The sequence below is a fragment of the Lissotriton helveticus genome, chromosome 7, assembly GCF_964261635.1.
Source record: "Lissotriton helveticus chromosome 7, aLisHel1.1, whole genome shotgun sequence".
NCBI lineage: Eukaryota > Metazoa > Chordata > Amphibia > Caudata > Salamandridae > Lissotriton > Lissotriton helveticus.
Window position 1 is genome coordinate 10,373,403 of NC_136068.1, and position 18,495 is coordinate 10,391,897.

The 18,495-nt window shown below is 44.0% G+C and overlaps 1 protein-coding gene across 1 annotated transcript in view; it reads right to left on the minus strand.

Moving 5' to 3' along the window:
- Window positions 1-18,495, minus strand: part of LOC144767599 (cell adhesion molecule CEACAM6-like) — a 43,986-nt gene that overhangs the window by 5,519 nt on the left and 19,972 nt on the right. The window contains exons 2-4 of the mRNA XM_078651007.1: window positions 17,981-18,346; window positions 14,259-14,540; window positions 13,902-14,165 (exon numbers count right to left, since the gene is read on the minus strand). Coding sequence (XP_078507133.1) covers window positions 13,902-14,165; window positions 14,259-14,540; window positions 17,981-18,346 — 912 coding nt within the window. The remainder of the gene's footprint in view (window positions 1-13,901; window positions 14,166-14,258; window positions 14,541-17,980; window positions 18,347-18,495) is intronic.

The following is an 18,495-nucleotide window of genomic DNA, read 5'->3' on the forward strand; positions in this document are numbered from 1 at the left end:
CATCCAGGTAGAGGGGCAGGAGACCAGGATGAGGACTTCAGTCTTGTCTGAGTTAAGCTTGAGGCACCTGTCCTTCATCCAGGTGGCAACTGACTTCTTCCCGTTGTGTAAGTTGCTCTTGGGGGCTTTTGCCTCCTCTGTGAGGGAGAGAATCAGCTGGATGTTGTTGGCGTAAAAGATGCTGTTGAGTCTGTGTCATCTAACAATGGCTGCAAGCGGGGCCATGCAGATGTTGAAGAGGGTGGGGCACAGAACACTGCATCTCCCCTCCGTTAAATAAAAAGCACACACAAAATACATATACATCATAGTTCCTCAATGAGTCATCAAGGTGCTCCAGTCAATCTTCCAGATCATGTGGCATGAGGTGGAAAAGACACAGCAGATGCAAAAATGGCAGGCATGGTTGATTCAGACCCAGGTACAGTCCCTGCGCTCTCCTGTCTCTGATGACAAAGTCTCATTCTGGATCTCTGGAGCCGATGGACTCCGAGGCAGAGGCTTGAATTGTGAGGAATCCTTTGGAATGGGCTTTCCATGATGGTGAGCAATCATAACGTGTCTCTTACTATTCACAACTTGTAATAGATCAGAATCAAAAGGAGCACCAGATTTGCATCTTTGTCTCCGGTTAACAGGGACCTGATCTCTTTTTCTAAAGGTAGTGGCCAGAGCACATCTATGCTAATCTGCGTAGAATTTCATTCTAGACTGAGTTGAGTCTGTGACTCAAATATGGCTGGTATCAATTAATCTGTCAGTGGTCAACCAAGGAAGCTTGGTGTCCGTTGCTCTTCCAAACATTAGGGTAGCTGGGCTCTCAGCAGATGTCGAGTGAGGAGTAGATCGGTATGCACATAGAGACATCTTAGCCTTTGGATTGCCAAAAATGTTGTTTAGGGCTTGGTGATCAGTGACAAGTGCAAAATGCTTTCTACACAGAACTACGTGAAAGTGATTGCAAGCCCACACCACAGCAAGGCTCTCTTATTCAGGTTATGAATAAGCCCCTTCAGTCTGGGACAAACTCCGGCTAGCAAAAGCTACAATGCACCATCATGCATTGGCATACCCAGTATGTTGGGCAAGAATCACATACAAACTCACTGGACTAGCATCAACAACAATTTCGGTATGCAACTCTGGATCAAAAGAGTAGCATTTTCAATTTCATGTTTGATCACCTTGAAACTTTGATCACACTCACTTGACCATTAAAATGAAACATTCTTTTTCGTTAAGTCTCTTAATGGGGCTCTTTAGAATAGCAAAGTCACAAATATACCCGGAGCAGAGGTTGGCCATGCCAAGAAAAGAGTTTAGAATGGTTACATCTTGTGGGTGAGAAGTGGGTGACAAGGCCTGAACTTTGGCTGGGTCTGGAGTTGTAACCCCATCAGAGAAAATGTGCCCAACGAATTTAAGTTTTGTTTTGTGAACCTTGCACTTTTCAGCATTTAAAGGAAGACCTACATTAGCAAGCAGGTGGCACACTTGTGTAAGGGCTCTATCATGCTCCTTTCGTGTGGCCTTAAAATCCAGTATATCATCACTGTAATTGAAAGCATGCATGACAGGTTGTATAATGCGGCGTATAACCTTTTGGAACAGTTCGGCAACTGTGGAGACTCTGAAAGTCAATCTTTTGTATTTCAACAAACCAACATGAGTTGAAAAGGTAGTAATGTACCTGCGATTTTTTTTCCAATTTGAGCCGATGGGTAATCATACCAGCAATGTGTGGAACTGGATGATGTTCTCTTCCAAGTGCATTGGAAACTTAATGCATGTCAATGCAAATTCACACCGACCATCCACTGTATTTTTTAGGTGCCTCCACTATGGGCGACACCCAACGAATCGGACTAGTTGAGCGCAATTGATATATTATGTTGCAGCAAATTCTCTTTTAGATTAAATGCAATTCAACAATGTCATTGAGCAACAGGACAAATGCCATCATTATTGTGAAGTTGAACTTTTATTGTATTTTGTTTTCCTAATCCATGAAACAAAGAAGGAAACTGACAAAATTTCTTAAGACAGAAAATCGACCTACAAAAATATCGACATAGAAATATCGACGTCAAAAATATCGAATTCCTATCTACATAAAGGTAAGTACAAAAATATCAGAAAAAAATATTGTTATCAAAAATATCGATGTTAAAAGTATCGTTTTTTAAATTTTTTAATAATAATGTAAAAATAAGTCAAAAAACATTATAATTTACAAAATTATAGATATAAACATTAAAATATATTAAAAAATTATAACTAATACATATCATTTTAAAATTAGTTGAACATCTACATATACATTAATATATATACTTACTCCACATATTGGGAAAGCATTGGACAGCGTAGGGGGAAAAATTACCATTCCCACTCCAGAAAGTGCAACAGTAGGGAAAGCGTTCAATAGCGTAGTGGTAACAATTACTATTCCAACTCCAGAGAGTGCAACAGTAGGAAAAGCGCTGTATAGCATAGGGGTAAAAATTACTATTCCCACTCCAGTGACTGCAACAGCAGGGAAAGCGCTGGATAGCGTAGGGTTAAAAAATACTATTCCCACTCCAGAGAGTGCAACAGTAGGAAAGCTTGGATAGCGTAAGGGTAAAAATTACTATACCCACTCCAGTGAGTGTAACAGTATGGAAAGTGCTGGATAGCGTAGGGGGAAACATTAGTATTCCCACTCCAGAGAGTGCAACTGTAGGGAAAGCGCTGGATAGCGTAGGGGTAAAAATTACTATTCTGACTCCAGTCAGAGAAAACAGTAGGGAAAGCGTTGGATAGCGTAGGGGTAAAAATTACTATTTCCACTCCAGTCAGTGAAACAGTAGGGAATGCGCTGGATAGCAATGGGATAAAATTAACATACTTCTCAATTACATTATTTTTTATTAAAAAAATAACATATTAATAATTAATTTACAAAAATAAATTGATAAATACCAATAAAATATTTATATTTTCTTAAATAACACTAATGTACATCCCACAGTGGTCCCCCGTTAACACACAACAAACTACACAAACAAAAAAACACAATTCAACAACTATCAATTAATAACAAATAATAATAAATTAATATAATTATAAATTAACTAATTAATCGATCTTAATGACCTATTAATCTTTAATCACCAATTAATAATTAATTAACAATACATTAAATAACAAATTAATTAACAAAAACAATAAATACAAATGATTAATACATTATTTATAATTAATATAATGAACTATTTAATAAATAATAATTACCAAATAATAAGTAATTAACAATTAATTAATAATAAATACCAATAAATAAAAACAATCTCATTAATTAATTAAATATAATTATTTTCCACCCTATTCCCCTATAAACCCACAACCCACTACACATAAAAAAATCAAATAATTAATTTAATTATCAATTAATCACTTAATAAAAAGTAATCACCAATGAATTATTAATTACCAATAAATTAATTAACAATAACAATAAAAAATAATAATACATTATATTAATTAATAGAATTAACTAATTTATAAAAATTAATTACCAATCAATAATTAACAATTAATTAATAATCAATACCAATTAATGAAACACATAATAATTAATTAATTATAATTAAATTACTTTCCACCCTATTCCCCTATAAACCCACAATCCGCTCTGATACTAAAACGCAAAATTTACATTAACAAAATTGCTAATTTCTAAACATTCATTTTAAAATTTATAAAAATACATTAAAAAAAGTTTAACATACATATGAAATACAAACTAAAATAAATAACGCAAAAAAAATCGATATTATTAACAGCAATGTTTTTCCTAACGATATTACTTACTTCAATATTTAAAAAAACAATATTACTTACCTTGGGGTCGATATTCTGGTCTACGATATTCTTGACTGCGATATTCTGTCCCTATGATATTAAAAACTTGATATTAATGTAGGCCGATATTTAAAATTCAATATTTCGACTCCTCACCTGAGCACTGATATTATAATTCACAGATTTCAGTCCCATATCAGCAGAAGTACTGAAACTGAGCAAGCAGCCACTCGACAAAGTGCTCTATAGGATATGGATTGGGGCTTGTATCATTGAACTTTTTTTGTTTCATGGTCGCCATCAATAAATCTTGATTCGGTAAGGGCGTCAAAGCTGTCCACGTGTATACTTTTATTTTTGAATGTTTGATACGCGACACCGGAGACAGTTCATTGTACTTTTCAGCTAGAATGATATTTATTGATGCACCTCTGTCTATGGTGAAAGGTATATAACCACCATTAACCTTTGATTTGATTTCAGGACAGTGTACAAATGAATTTTGTGACATCACTTATTTATTTGACTTGTATTCATCCCGGCAGGAAGCCAAACCTACATGCTCACATCTTTCAGTAGTCAACATCGACATCACACACCCTTCTTCTTCACTGACACTTGATCATGATGTAGAGAATCATTTAGATAAGAAATTAGATGACAATCAACCTCTTTCAGTTTCTATTTGCCTCAACTACTATTGCCTTTTACTTTGGTGTTCGTGGTTAGAACGCTTCTGGATCTCTCTGGCATCTATCAGTTTTCAGGAGGGGATGCGCTTGCTTTTTCTTTTGCTTTGTCAACTGTTTCAAAATATCTCTCTTTTCCACAGCCTTTGCATACCTGTCCTATGACAGAACATTTACCTTCATGTGGGAAGGAAAATCCACATCGATAAAACAACTTCTTTGTCTTTCGAGATATCACTTTTAGGCCTTCTATTGTGTGTCTTTTCTTGCTCTTTATGCTCAATGCAGATCCATCCATGGCTCCATCAACCTCCATCAGCGGCTTGATTGTTGGCACGTTCTTCAGTTCTAGCAGTCATGAGTAAACGCCCTGGAATGAGTGTCTCTCCCAGCATTCAGAGTCAAACGGAATTAGAAAGGCAGCCATCTCTAACTCTGAGATGTATGGCTTCTTCATTATTGAATTTGTTAAATCTTCAATATTTGATGAACAATTCAAGTCTTCCAACAAAGTCATCAATCGTTTCTCCTGCTTTTTTGATGCTCTTGATTAAAAATGCACCTTTCATAATCGACATTTATTACTGGATTTAATTTGGTGTTCAGAGCCGCTTTGACATTAAAGTAAAACATTGCATTCACCTGTGTTATTTTCTTTTCTTTATCACTTCTTTCACTCCATCTCCTGCAATATTTTTAAGCTAGTTGAAGATCTTTTTGTCATCGGTTACTTCCAGTGCATCAATACAATCATAAAAAATTTTGATCCATCTTGCACCAATTTTTGCTTTTTGGCAGGATTGAATAAAGACAGTGGTTTCAGTAAGGCAGCAGCTGTATAACTAGTTGTGGAAATTACTGACATTGAAACTGGAATTCACTCTGGTTGTATTTGTTGTCCGCTAGGACCTATTTCACTTATACCTTATCTAAGTCCTTGCAACGGGCTTGCTTCAAACAGAACTTGTATGGCTTTTTTTTGCTTGGCCATTTGAGCCTATCAATTTCTGAGGACTTTAAAGGTGTGCGTACCACACCCGGCACCTTCTGTGGTGACAGCTTCAGGGATCAAGGGCTCTGTATTTACAGCTCCCAGGACACCTCCTGTGGACAGCTGTGGTATTATGACTCTCTTTATTATCAGCTTTTGGTAAGTACCACAATATTCTCTAAACCTGGTTTTCACTACCCTTAGCATTTCTTTAATGTTTATCTGATTCTAGTTGCAGTGTTCTATTGCACTTTGCTGTTACTGGCTGTTGGGCATTCAGTAGATGGTTGTCAATGCCTTTAGTATTATCATGCTGTGTGACTGACGACTCTGTATTAGATTGTGGTGTCGTGTGTTTAATCTCTGTCGCATTGGCTATTTTCTGACTGACAACAAATTAACTTTTCCATAGCTCACCACTTTCTTTGAAGGTCTCGCATTTGCTGGAGTTGTGCTTTGACTCCACTTATGTCAACCGTTGATTTACACTTTGACTGAGCACACGTGGCATGTACACACAGGTTGCTGGACCTCACCAAACTCTCTGGGAGAGCACTCCCCATTCTTTGGGTTGCGGATTTAACGTATCCCCTGCTTGTCGCCAGTTGTAGCGTCCTCCCCAGCCCATAGCTTGTAAATAAATAACACTACACATGGAGGTCGGTATTATATGTCTTTCTTCTTCACAGTGGAACCGTTAACTATAACGTAATGTGTTATATATTTATTAATCACTCCCAAACACTTAGGGCACTAGACTATGGAATCCTTTAGGGACCATAAGGGTCCCACGCTCTATTATACACAAGACACAAACATTTGGTTGAATTTATAGCATAAATATGATTAAACATTTTGAAAAAAAAAGGTATCCAAATAAGATAATTTACAGCACAAATGTCAATAAAATACTAAAAGCAAAAAGAAAACAGGCATAATACTTAATTGGCCTGATTAGTTGGAAAAATGCATTTCTTTGAATGCACAAAACACAGACCCAGTACAGAGGGCCCGCATATAATAAGCTATGTGAGTAAACTGCTTCTTCCCAAAAGCACTGTCTGGTTTAACCCCTTGGCTCTTTAAAGGGATAGTATGTCACCACCATCAGTGGCCAATAAAATGGTCACACAGATAGCTCATCGAGTTAATGTGTTTACTACAGAGGCGTGTTTGGGTGAGACATTTCAATTCCATTTTGGGGTGTCTCAACCTTTCATCCTTCTGAAGTGCATTCAATGAGGTTCCTCAAATTGCATAATTATGATACATATATAACTAATGTGGGTGGAGAGCAGAAACACCTACATTAAATCATACCTGCTCAAACCTTTATGAAATAATCGAACTGTAAGCAGGGCAGGAGTGGGAATCCTGACTCAAGAGTGCATTAATACCTGCAGAAAAGACAAATGGGCCCATTATCCATGAGGGTGAGGACCCAGAGTCCAATTATAAATAGCCTCTCGTTTCTTTAGTTCCCCTTTGTCTTCCTGTGGAAAATGTGAACATTGGACTTTGTCATTAAGAGGCATTACTTCTGTTTAGAGTACCTTTCATTGACAGTACCTATGATGACAAGTAACCTGGGAAAGGATGTGCATTTGAGGTGGTGCAAACCGTAACATCAACATAATGTGCCACCACAGACCGCTTCACATTTAGGAAATCTCTTAAAATCTTGTCTTTTCACCAAGAAAACAAGACACCAGCTGAGAAGTCTGCCCTTGAAGCCACTTAGCGGTACAAAAGGGGGGTGGACGGAGCATCTGAATCAATCAAACACTCACACCCAGTCCAAAGATCTGGGTTTAATCCATCACCGTTCTTTAGCCCACTCTGCCACCCCAGTTCAGACATGGCTATATGCAAATCAGTCCGACCCTGTGCCTCATGGGAACAGTCCAGCCCGAACTGCCAAGCCATGCCTTCCCTGGACCGGAAACAAGCTTCCGAGGACCGGTTTCTGGCATTCCAGCCGTCTTCAGCCCGGCTTGCTTGAATCCAGTGGCAAAGTGAGCAAGGGACTCACGTCTGAGCATACCCTGCCACACTTATGGCAGCCAAAAGCGGTACAAAAGGGGGTGGTGATGGACGGAGCATCTGAATCAATCAAACACTCACACCCAGTCCAAAGATCTGGGTTTAATCCATCACCATTCTTTAGCCCACTCTGCCACCCCAGTTCAGACATGGCTATATGCAAATCAGTCCGACCCTGTGCCTCATGCGAACAGTCCAGCCCGAACTGCCAAGCCATGCCTTCCCTGGACCGAAAACAAGCTTCCGAGGACCGGTTTCTGGCACTCCAGCCGTCTTCAGCCCGGCTTGCTTTAATCCAGTGGCAAAGTGAGCAAGGGACTCACGTCTGAGCATATCCTGCCACACTTATGGCGGCCAAAAGCGGTACAAAAGGGGGTGATGTTGGACGGAGCATCTGAATCAATCAAACACTCACACCCAGTCCAAAGATCTGGGTTTAATCCATCACGGTTATTTAGCCCACTCTGCCACCCCAGTTCAGACATGGCTATATGCAAATCAGTCCGATCCTGTGCCTCATGGGAACAGTCCAGCCCGAACTGCCAAGCCATGTCTTCCCTGGACCGGAAACAAGCTTCCGAGGACTGGTTTCTGGCATTCCAGCCGTCTTCAACCCGGCTTGCTTGAATCCAGTGGCAAAGTGAGCAAGGGACTCAAGTCTGAGCATACCCTGCCACACTTATGGCAGCCAAAAGCGGTACAAAAGGGGGTGGTGATGGACGGAGCATCTGAATCAATCAAACACTCACACCCAGTCCAAAGATCTGGGTTTAATCCATTACCGTTCTTTAGCCCACTCTGCCACCCCAGTTCAGACATGGCTATATGCAAATCAGTCCGACCCTGTGCCCCAAGGGAACAGTCCTGCCCGAACTGCCAAGCTATGCCTTCCCTGGACCGGAAACAAGCTTCCGAGGACCGGTTTCTGGCATTCCAGCGGTCTTCAGCCCGGCTTGCTTGAATCCAGTGGCAAAGTGAGCAAGGGACTCACGTCTGAGCATACCCTGCCACACTTATGGCGGCCAAAAGCGGTACAAAAGGGGGTGGTGATGGACGGAGCATCTGAATCAATCAAACACTCACACCCAGTCCAAAGATCTGGAAGATCTGGTCCTCGGAAGCTTGTTTCCGGTCCAGGGAAGACATGGCTTGGCAGTTCAGGCTGGACTTTTCCCATGAGGCACAGGGTCAGACTGATTTGCATATAGCCCTGTCTGAACTGGGGTGGCAGAGTGGGCTAAAGAACGGTGATGGATTAAACCCAGATTTTTTGACTGGGTGTGAGTGTTTGATTGATTGAGATGCTCCGTCCATCACCACCCCCTTTTGTACCGCTTTTGGCCGCCATAAGTGTGGCAGGGTATGCTCAGACGTGTGTCCCTTGCTCACTTTGCCACTGGATTCAAGCAAGCCGGGCTGAAGACGGCTGGAACGCCAGAAACCGGTCCTCGGAAGCTTGTTTCCGGTCCAGGGAAGACATGGCTTGGCAGTTCGGGCTGGACTGTTCCCATGAGGCACAGGGTCAGACTGATTTGCATATAGCCATGTCTGAACTGGGGTGGCAGAGTGGGCTAAAGAACGGTGATGGATTAAACCCAGATCTTTTGACTGGGTGTGAGTGTTTGATTGATTCAGATGCTCCGTCCATCACCACCCCCTTTTGTACCGCTTGAAGCCACTTAGAGCTGGGTTCATTGATCTTGCAGTTCATGGACCTTGGATCACACACACCTAGAGCCTGTCAATGCATGACGTCATGTAACAAAAAACAAACGGAATGAACCTGAAAGTCATCCACGCTAAGGGACCATGAAAATGGACTCTAGACTATTTTAGAACATTGGATAGCCTAACTTGGGATACACAACTAAACAAAAGGCCACGTTGTACAATAGAGATAACATTGTTCTACCAGGGATGTGCACCGCTGCACCATACACAAAACACTTTGGGTCTCATCAGGGAATGGGTTAGCGCTATACAAACAAGTAAATGAATACGTGAGTGGTACCTCAAATTATGTTGGAAAACAATATTTTGTCCATAAATCATTACACCTTATAGGTAATAAATGTGGGCTCACAACGAAACAATTGTAGCACCAAACTGTCCATTCCCGAATGAGTGATGCATTGAGTGCTTGTTGACAATGACACTGACACAGTCCGCCAAGACTGGACCCTGTCCGATGGGTCATAATGTGTGGTGGGATCTCACTGAGCACTGGTGTCCCTTTCTTGCTGGTAGGTCTGGAATGCAGGCCCAGCGTAGACAATGATGCGTGAGTGGGCTTCAGGGGCTAGCTAGTTGTTGTAGTTAGTCAGTCCAGCTGATTTAGTGGGAGAAAGGTCTGGGCTCATGCCTCAATGGGAACCTTTAGGGGTAAGAAGTCCCACGTAAGGCACAGTGGGCCAGATTTACAAGTCCTGTTCGCCACTTTTGTGCCACTGTTGCGTCACTTCTCTGACGCAGCGGCAGCGTAAAGCTAGTGCTATGCTGCGAAGGATTTACAAAGTGACACATTTAGGGAAATGCATCACATTGTAAAGCCCTGCACCACATGAAACCTGCGTCAGGTTTCATGTGGGCATTCCAGCGCAGAGTGGGCGTTACGGACCAGGAATGCCCCGGAAAAGTGCCTGAGTGAAATATACAAGATTTCACTCAGTCACTCACCTTAACGTCGCTGCATCAAAACCTTGCGCCTGCTTGAAGCAGGTGTAAGGCTTGACACACCACGTTGTGTGAGGCAGGCCACGAGCATTGCTGGAGTTGCATCTCGCTTGCAACATGACTCCAGCAATGCACTACCTTTCCGCCGGGAGATGCGTCACGCATCTGTCTATCCTTGTGCCATGATGCGCTGCATTGTAAATGCGGCTCATCTGTGGTGGAGCAAGGGTAAACTTGTGTCACGCATCTTTCCTGGCGCATCCCGGCTAATTTACAGGGATGCACCAGGAAACATAAATCTGCCCCAGTGTGTCTGGGCCTTATGCAATATTGGGTCCGTGAGCTCACAAAGGCACTGGACAGTGGCTTATTCAGGGATACACTGTGAGATGCCTCTCTGGAGACACAACCCCCTTCACTAGTTGCTTTGGGTGACTTATGAAAAACTGAGGGTCATATTTACATGGAAATATCGCAGTGCTGCGGCAAATTGTGCAGTGCCACGCTACATCATTTTGAAAACGCAGGGATGCATCGTATTGATAAGAATACAGCACATCTCTGTGTTTTCGCTTGCTCTGGTGCCAACACAGTCACCCTTGCACCGAAGTACAAGGGTTCATGCATTGCAGGAAATGACTGTTTGTGTGTTAGGAGGTGTCCCTTCCTGCACATAAACAATCGGTAAACGCAATTGGTGCAAACACAGAAGTAACAAATACCCATCATTTAATGACTGTTTATATGCACGGACACTTTAATGCACATAAACAATCATTAATGGTGGTTTGGCTCTTTCTATGTGTCCTGCAGAATCAGGCACACATAGAAAAAGGAAAAAAATTAGAAATAAAAGTATTTCTCCTCATTGCACCAATCTATTGCCTGCTTTTGCATTGCATACATTTTTGGCAATGCTTCTGGTTTAACCTCTTCCGTGCATCGGACAGCCCACGGCCGTCTGAAGTCACGGTGGGCGTGTGCGTCGGACGGCTGGGGGCTGTCCGAGTTGCACACGCATGGAATTTGCCCACACAGCACGTAAATGTGCGCCGCAGCGAAGCTGTTAAAGATCCTTGAAAATCTGGGGCAGCATCGAAAAGCAATGGGTGTTTTGGGAAAAGACCCACAGCAACACCCACTGTACGCCCCTTTCACGCACAAAACAGTGAGAAAAGATAGCAAATTTACAATACGGCGTTCAGCCACACAAAGTGCTTAACGTCACTTTGTAAATATAGTGCAGGATATTGGATCACCAAAATGTTATAAAAAGTGCATCCGTTGACAAATCCCTTGTAAATATGCCCCTGAGAGAGGTCAGGAAAGCCTCTAGGTTAATAGCATACGTGGAACGGAAGGGTCACAGCAGTGACAAATGACAATGTCAGTGTCACTAGCTCCAGCTTGGAATGATATCCAAGTGCGTCCACATCTGTCACTCACCTAAGATGACAACGCTCAGCGATAACTGATTCCAAATTGTTACTCTCCCATCTGCTTAAGGGTCACTGGCAACCATGCCATCGCCCCCCGCCGCCCCAAAAATGTTGCCTTACTGGCAAACTACTTACGTATGGTCTAGTTCCAGCGAAGCTCCTAGAGGTGCTAAAAGAGGTTGAGGAGGAATGTCAGTGCAAGGAGTTCTGAGGGAGAGCCAAGTGAGATGTCCCATGGCTGTTAAAGTATGGCATCATAGCAAGGGAAGGCAAGAGGAGCAAGCCCAGCAAGGAAGGCGAGGTTAGCCCATGAGAAGGATGGGACAGAGAAAAGACAGGAAATGGCACATGTGAAGCAAGAAGACACCTGAAAACCACGAGCACGCAGGACATCGGAGGAAAGAGTGGCACAAGAGATATGCTATGCTTCATTAAACGTAATAGGTGGCCGAGAGTGGATAAAGATACAGTGGATGTAGTGTATTTTGTAAAGCACACAGCTGCCCCAACGGGGCGTCCCGGCGCTGTATAATGCTGTGGAACCCTTCCTGGCTCTCCCTGTGAGATGCCCCCTCCTGGGCACCTCCAAGGTGGAGGCCAGGCATCCCAGCGCTGTTGTGGCCGTTGTGGAGATTAAGCAAGCTATTGCCCAGAGTTGCAGCGTGGGACCCATGATTAGAGTAGGCGCCGAGGCGAGAATTATCGAGTCCGCGGACATTGAGCCCAAGACCCTGCCGCGTCGGGAATTGAACCCTGGTCCCGGGCCTGATCTCTGCCTCAGGGTCTGCCGCTCTAACCAGTGAGCCACACTTCTCCACTCTGATCTTCTGATGTGCACGCAGTGGCAAAAGTGTCACAAGATGAAAAGGTGGTAATAAAAATTTGCGCAGAGAAAGGAAGGTGAGCACAAGTTAACAGTAGAAGGTGATGAAACACGGGGATGCAAAAACAGAAAGTGCTACTACCACACATAAACAAGAGCTGATCGTGTGAGGGAAGGCAAGGAACCTCAGGCCAGGCAAGTCATAAGACTGGAAAGCAGTGAACAGTCCTGGGAGACGTTTCACTCTTTCTATGTGTGCTACAGAAAGCGGCAGACATAGAAAGAGGAAAAAACAAGATATTTCTCCTTGCTACACCTCATCTCAGGAGATGTAAGCAATTGGCGATTCCCCAGGTTTACGTGATTTTGTAAATCTGGAGCAGCATCAAAATCCATGGGTGCTGCGTGGAAAACCCACAGCAATGCACATGAGGTACGGTGGCTTTGTGTGGCTTTATAAATCTGATTGAGAGCCCTGTGTCATGCATGTACCACTTTATGTGGTGGAAAAGTGACCCATGGCTCTCATAAACAGACCCCTTAGTTCCTGAGGGGTTGCTCCTTGTGCCCTCCGGCCCATCAGTAAGGGAACAGAAAAGTATGTCTCACTACCCAGCCCATTTTAGCCGTGTGGCTTGCATAGAGCCAATTAGCCTGTATGTGCCATAAGGAAAATGGGCCAGATGTAGGTGGCCAATTACCGGTCGGTAACGGCCGAATTCGGCCGTTACTGACCGGTAATTGGATTTTGAGATGTAGGGCCCTTAATTTTACAGAATCTGTAAATTTACCAATCGGTAAATTTACCGATTCTGTAAAATACCGAATCGGTATTTTTACCGATTCGGTAAATTTGAGATGTAGGAGGGACTCTTCTGAGTCCCACAAGCCTTACCGAATCGGTATTTTACCATCAAATCCAATTTGATGGTAAAATACCGATTCCGGTGTGCATGCACATGTGTGCATGCACACCTCTGCCATATGACAGGCAGACCTGCCCTTGGGGCATGTATGCCTGCCACATGGCACCCGAGCCTGTTTTGGGGGGCCAGAGGGTGTCAAAGTGACACCCCCTGCACCCTTGTGAAATTCGGTATTTACCGATTCTGTAAATACCGAATCGGTAATGCCCATTAATTCCTATGGGCTTCAAAGCCCATAGGAATGAATGGGCATTACCGGTCGGTATTTACCGAATCGGTAAATACCGATTTTCTCCAATTCGGTATTCCAGCACATCTGGAATACCTACATACCCACCCCTCAGATTTACCGATTCTTAATTATCGAATCGGTAAAATTCGGTAATTAAGAATCGGTAAATCAATCCTACCTACATCGGGCCCCTGGTGAGGAGCCATACAGAAACATATAGAAACCATGCAGAAATGTACCTTTTACAGCTATGAAGACAGAGGCCTTGGCAGACTTTCCGGTGGCTGTATTACGGGCCACACAGGTGTAGTTTCCCTCATCTTTAGAAGATACTCTGACGACAGATAGCTGCGGTTTGTTGAAAGTTAAACTGATGTCATTTATAAACCATTCATATGTGTCTATCTGTGGAACAGACCGTGTGTAGCAGCTTAAAGAGAAACTCTCCCCTGCTTCTAGGATCTGAGTTCCTGAGGTGTCGATCCTTGTGTCCTCTGGCCCATCTGTGAATGAACAGAAAAGAAATGTAGCTCTGAGGACAGTGACAGAGAACAAAAATGAGAGGAGCAAAAACTATGAACTCTGAGTTTACTTACAGGAAACAGCCAGAGTCTGCGGGTCACTCGTGATGTCACTGATGGGGTTACTGGCTTTACACTGATAGATCCCGGAGTCCAATCGGGTAACGTAGGTGAGTTTTAGGGTTTGGTTGTCTTGAGACAGGACAATCCTGGTGTTATCAATCAGAAGATGTTGTCTATCAAAGAACCATAGAATTGTTTCTGCTGCCCCTGAGGTGTTACAGGTCACTGTTACTGTATCTTTGTACTCCACCGGCTGTAGGCTGGTCATCGTTACAGTAGGTTTAGTCACAAGCGCTGGAATCAAAATACAAAAGCAAGGTGTTAATATGTGTATGTTCACCTCTGGGGAGGCGAGAAGAGGGTTTAAAGCAGCTCAGTGTGTGGCTGTGTCCATGTGTCTGCTGACTCTTTGTAATATGGCTACATGAGTGGCACCTGTTTGTAGATAAACTGGTGGATAAACCATTACAACACACCTCCAAAATGGCCTCCTCTGAAGATGCAACTTTATCTAAGGAGAAGTGGTGTTACATCAGCCATGACCTATACTCAACATCCACCCCTTGTTCAGCCCCATTCTCTACGTCCTATTGAAATGATGACTCTGATGGAATCCCAGAGGGATCGAGCGTCCTCTTTCGATCCATAATGACAACAAACCACTCTGTCCATACTGCTGACATCTTTGATACCCCCATAATAGGCTGGGAATGTGACAGCTACTGATGAGGGACAGGAGGAAGAGAGTGATCCACTCCCTGGCCTGCTCTCTCAGAACCCTGATGATGGGTCAGTTGATGGTGTAGCCTTGGCAGGCAGCCTCACTGCTCAGCAACAAGCCGATTGTAGACAGGTGCTCAATCAGTATAGGAACATGTTCTCACTGACTCAGTCCAACTTCTCACAGTGCGGCCCTCCTTATGGAAGGGGTGCTAAGCCCCATGTAAGATTATTTTTATTATTTTTAAACCCATCTGGGTCTCCCTCACACTGGAGAATGTGTTTTAAAAAGTTACCTTGGTCACCAATTATGCTATAAGATCCTTGCTCTATGTGAGAAGTTGACCTGGCAAATGATGTCCACTATTCTAGTGGGCACCTTACACCAGTCCAAACGACCCTTATTGATGGTTGGTTTAAAGTCAACCTTATAGAAAGCTATCCTAGTGGTAGCTGTGGAGAGCAGCCTTCAGGCTAAGTCTTCAAAGGAATGTAAAGCAGCTTGTTTCACCAGATATCATCTCTTGAATGACCAAATGAAAGAGCACCACACAAGGTATATATCAAATATATATGTATTTATTCTAAACACAACCACTCTAGTCTCTAGGCTAGAAGTAAAAGTACAATACAAGAACTTTAAATAGCAAACAGTAAATAGCACAGTATACTTTTTGACTTAGGGGCCTCACAAAACATATACTAAAATAGTGGTATAAGAACCACGTGAGGGATAGAGAGCAGGCCTAGAGCCTGTAGAACCGCTGGGGCAACCAGGAACCACACACGGTAGGGACGCAGGAGACCCACGGGGTACGCGTGCACTGTCTAAACACAGCCGCTAATCACCTTTGACTTTCTATGGGAAACAAACAAGTTAAAATTTTAAAGTTTAAGCCGTGAATCACCATTGACTTTCCATGGGAAACGAACAAGTTACAATTTTTAAGTTTAAGGACACTTAGAGGTGAACTACAATGGAACCCTTTTAGACTTAGATACTTCAAGAGCCAAGACCCATGGGAGCACCGGAGTACTTGTGTTACCTCACCCAGGGAAGCCGGGTGTATAGGTGTCTTTTGGTGTTGGGTTTCTTCATCGATTCCAATGGAGAGCTGCGAAGAAGTGCTGCAGACGACCAGAGGAAAAGTGTCCGGGTGGATCCAAGGGTGGATCGGAGATCTGAAGAACCAGACAGCAGAAGGGGCAGAGTCTGGGTCACTAGCTTCAGTGCAAAAGGTGCTCGGGCAGGGGAATCAAATACCCCAATGCACAACTTCAGGAAAGTTCGGGAAGTAGGTGCAGTTGCTAAAATGCAGGATGTCCAGGAGTTGCGGTCCCACATCTCTCGTATCAGCTACAGGTCTCAGCTCTGCTGGGAACTCGTGTCAGCTTAAGAGATGTCTGAAAGTCCATGTCCTGTGTCACAGATTCTTCGGGATCCAGCAGGAGCCTCGAAAATACAGACCAGCAAAGATGCTTCTTGATGCCTGTTTGAACAGGGAGGTCACTCCTTGACCTCAAGAGAGATGTCGAAGGTCCAGGATTTCTTCTTCAGAGGTTAGTCCAGGGTAATCTAAAGTCCTGGGGACTGGGTTCCTAAACTTATACCAAGTTTAGGGGATGGCATAAGTCTAGGGTCACACATATGCAGGACCTGGGGAGGGGGTGGTTACACCCCTTCCCCTTTGTCCAGTTTTGCACCAGAGCTGGGGTTGAGTGCACTGGGAAATGCATGGAGCACCTTGTATGCCCCAGGCAGTGTCTGAAAAGCATTCACTGAATGCAACCCACCCTGCCCCAATACACTAAAGCCTGTCTGGGGAGGTGCCAGCACCTCCCTGGACAGGAAACCTATTGTCCAAGCCTCCCTTGCCGGAGTTTTGTCCAGCAGCAGGAGGGCAGACTCGTGTCTGTGGCAGCAGCATCCATTTTGTTATGCTGAGGCTCTGTTTAACTTTAACCGGGTTTAACAGTAACTGCATGTCTTCTCCCTCTAGAAGGGTGGAAAGCTACCCCCGCCGCCAGGACTGGCGGGGTGAGGGGGGTAGTATTCCAAAGTGTTTGACACCTGTCACAACATGTTTTGATAAAGCCAAACCAAAGTTAGCATTAACCACGAGGAATAAAATGCACTTAATAGTATATGGTATGGCTATATCATAGAACAAATATAAGGAGATATTCCCGAAAGTTGCAGAGGGGCTCAGCTCATGCTCGGACACCCTCTCAAACAAAACCAAGCACTCTGTCTTCAGGATTGTCAAGGCCTGCCATAGGAGTGACTTATAGGTTACTATGTGTCTATATATATAGGTAGAAATAGGTATACTATATCTAAGGGATGTATGACGTTACAACGCATGCTTTTACCACGCATGCTGTTAGAACGCAAGTATTACAACGCAAACCTTTACAACGCATAGCGCTTTGGGGTGCTGGATAGTGAATAGTTTAATTTACTATTCCAACTCCAGTCCCCGTGGACACTAGGGAAGGTGTTGGATAGTAAATTAAATCTATTCCCTATCCTAGAGCGCCCCCAGCGCAATGCGTTGTAATGGTGTTCGTTGTAAAACCTGCGTTGTAAAAGCACTGCGTTGTAAAAGTTTTGTTGTAAAGGATGTTTCCCCCCAGGGGTAGCATAATACATGCTTCAGCCCCTGGTAGGCCTTGGATGGACCTATGCCCTGGGTACCTAAGGTGACATATACAGGGACTCACAAGGGTAGTTGAGTAACCAATCTCGGATGTACCTAAAGTACATGGTATCAATTTATAGAGAGAACAGCTAGGCTGTGGTCCTGATTAGTAGGGCCCACAGCCAGACTAAAGTCGATAAACCAGTGAAACACAGCAAAAAGTGGGGGTAACCATAGGAAGCAGACCCTACTCTCCTACACTGACTTAGAGGTGCAAGTGTCTGAGGGTCCCACACAAGACACACAAGACCCTGAGCTCCTGGTGTAAGTGTGTGAAGTTGGCACTGACAGAAGAGTTGTGACCGACCTTACCGTGCACCCTGAGCTGTGATGTGGCCACCTGTATCCACCCCGAGTTCACTGCCATTTCCACGGTGTAGATTCCGCTGTGATCCGTCAGCACATCTGTGATCCGCAGAGACCCGTCCGGGAGCACAGACTCTCGGCCGGTGTATTTAGGACCATAGGACGGAGGATCGCTGCCAAAGAGACCGAGGATTTGGTCCTTCGCGTCTGTCCCTGCGCCCCTGAACCAGTTACAGTACCGGAAGCGCCCCTCGCGCCGCACAGACAGGGTGACGGTGTCTCCCACCGCCGCGGTCACCACATCTGGAGTGATTGACAGCTGCGCCGCTGTGCACTGAAACAATGACGTCACCCAGACTGACGTCACCCAGGCTGAAAGAAAACACAGAAGAGAAACAACATTAGAGGCGCTGCGGCTGAACCCCAAAAACAACAGACGCCAGTGGGTGCGAAGAGACAAAGTCGACTGTAACTAGATGAATGGATTACACAAAAGCATCACAATATCAGCGCAGAGCTGC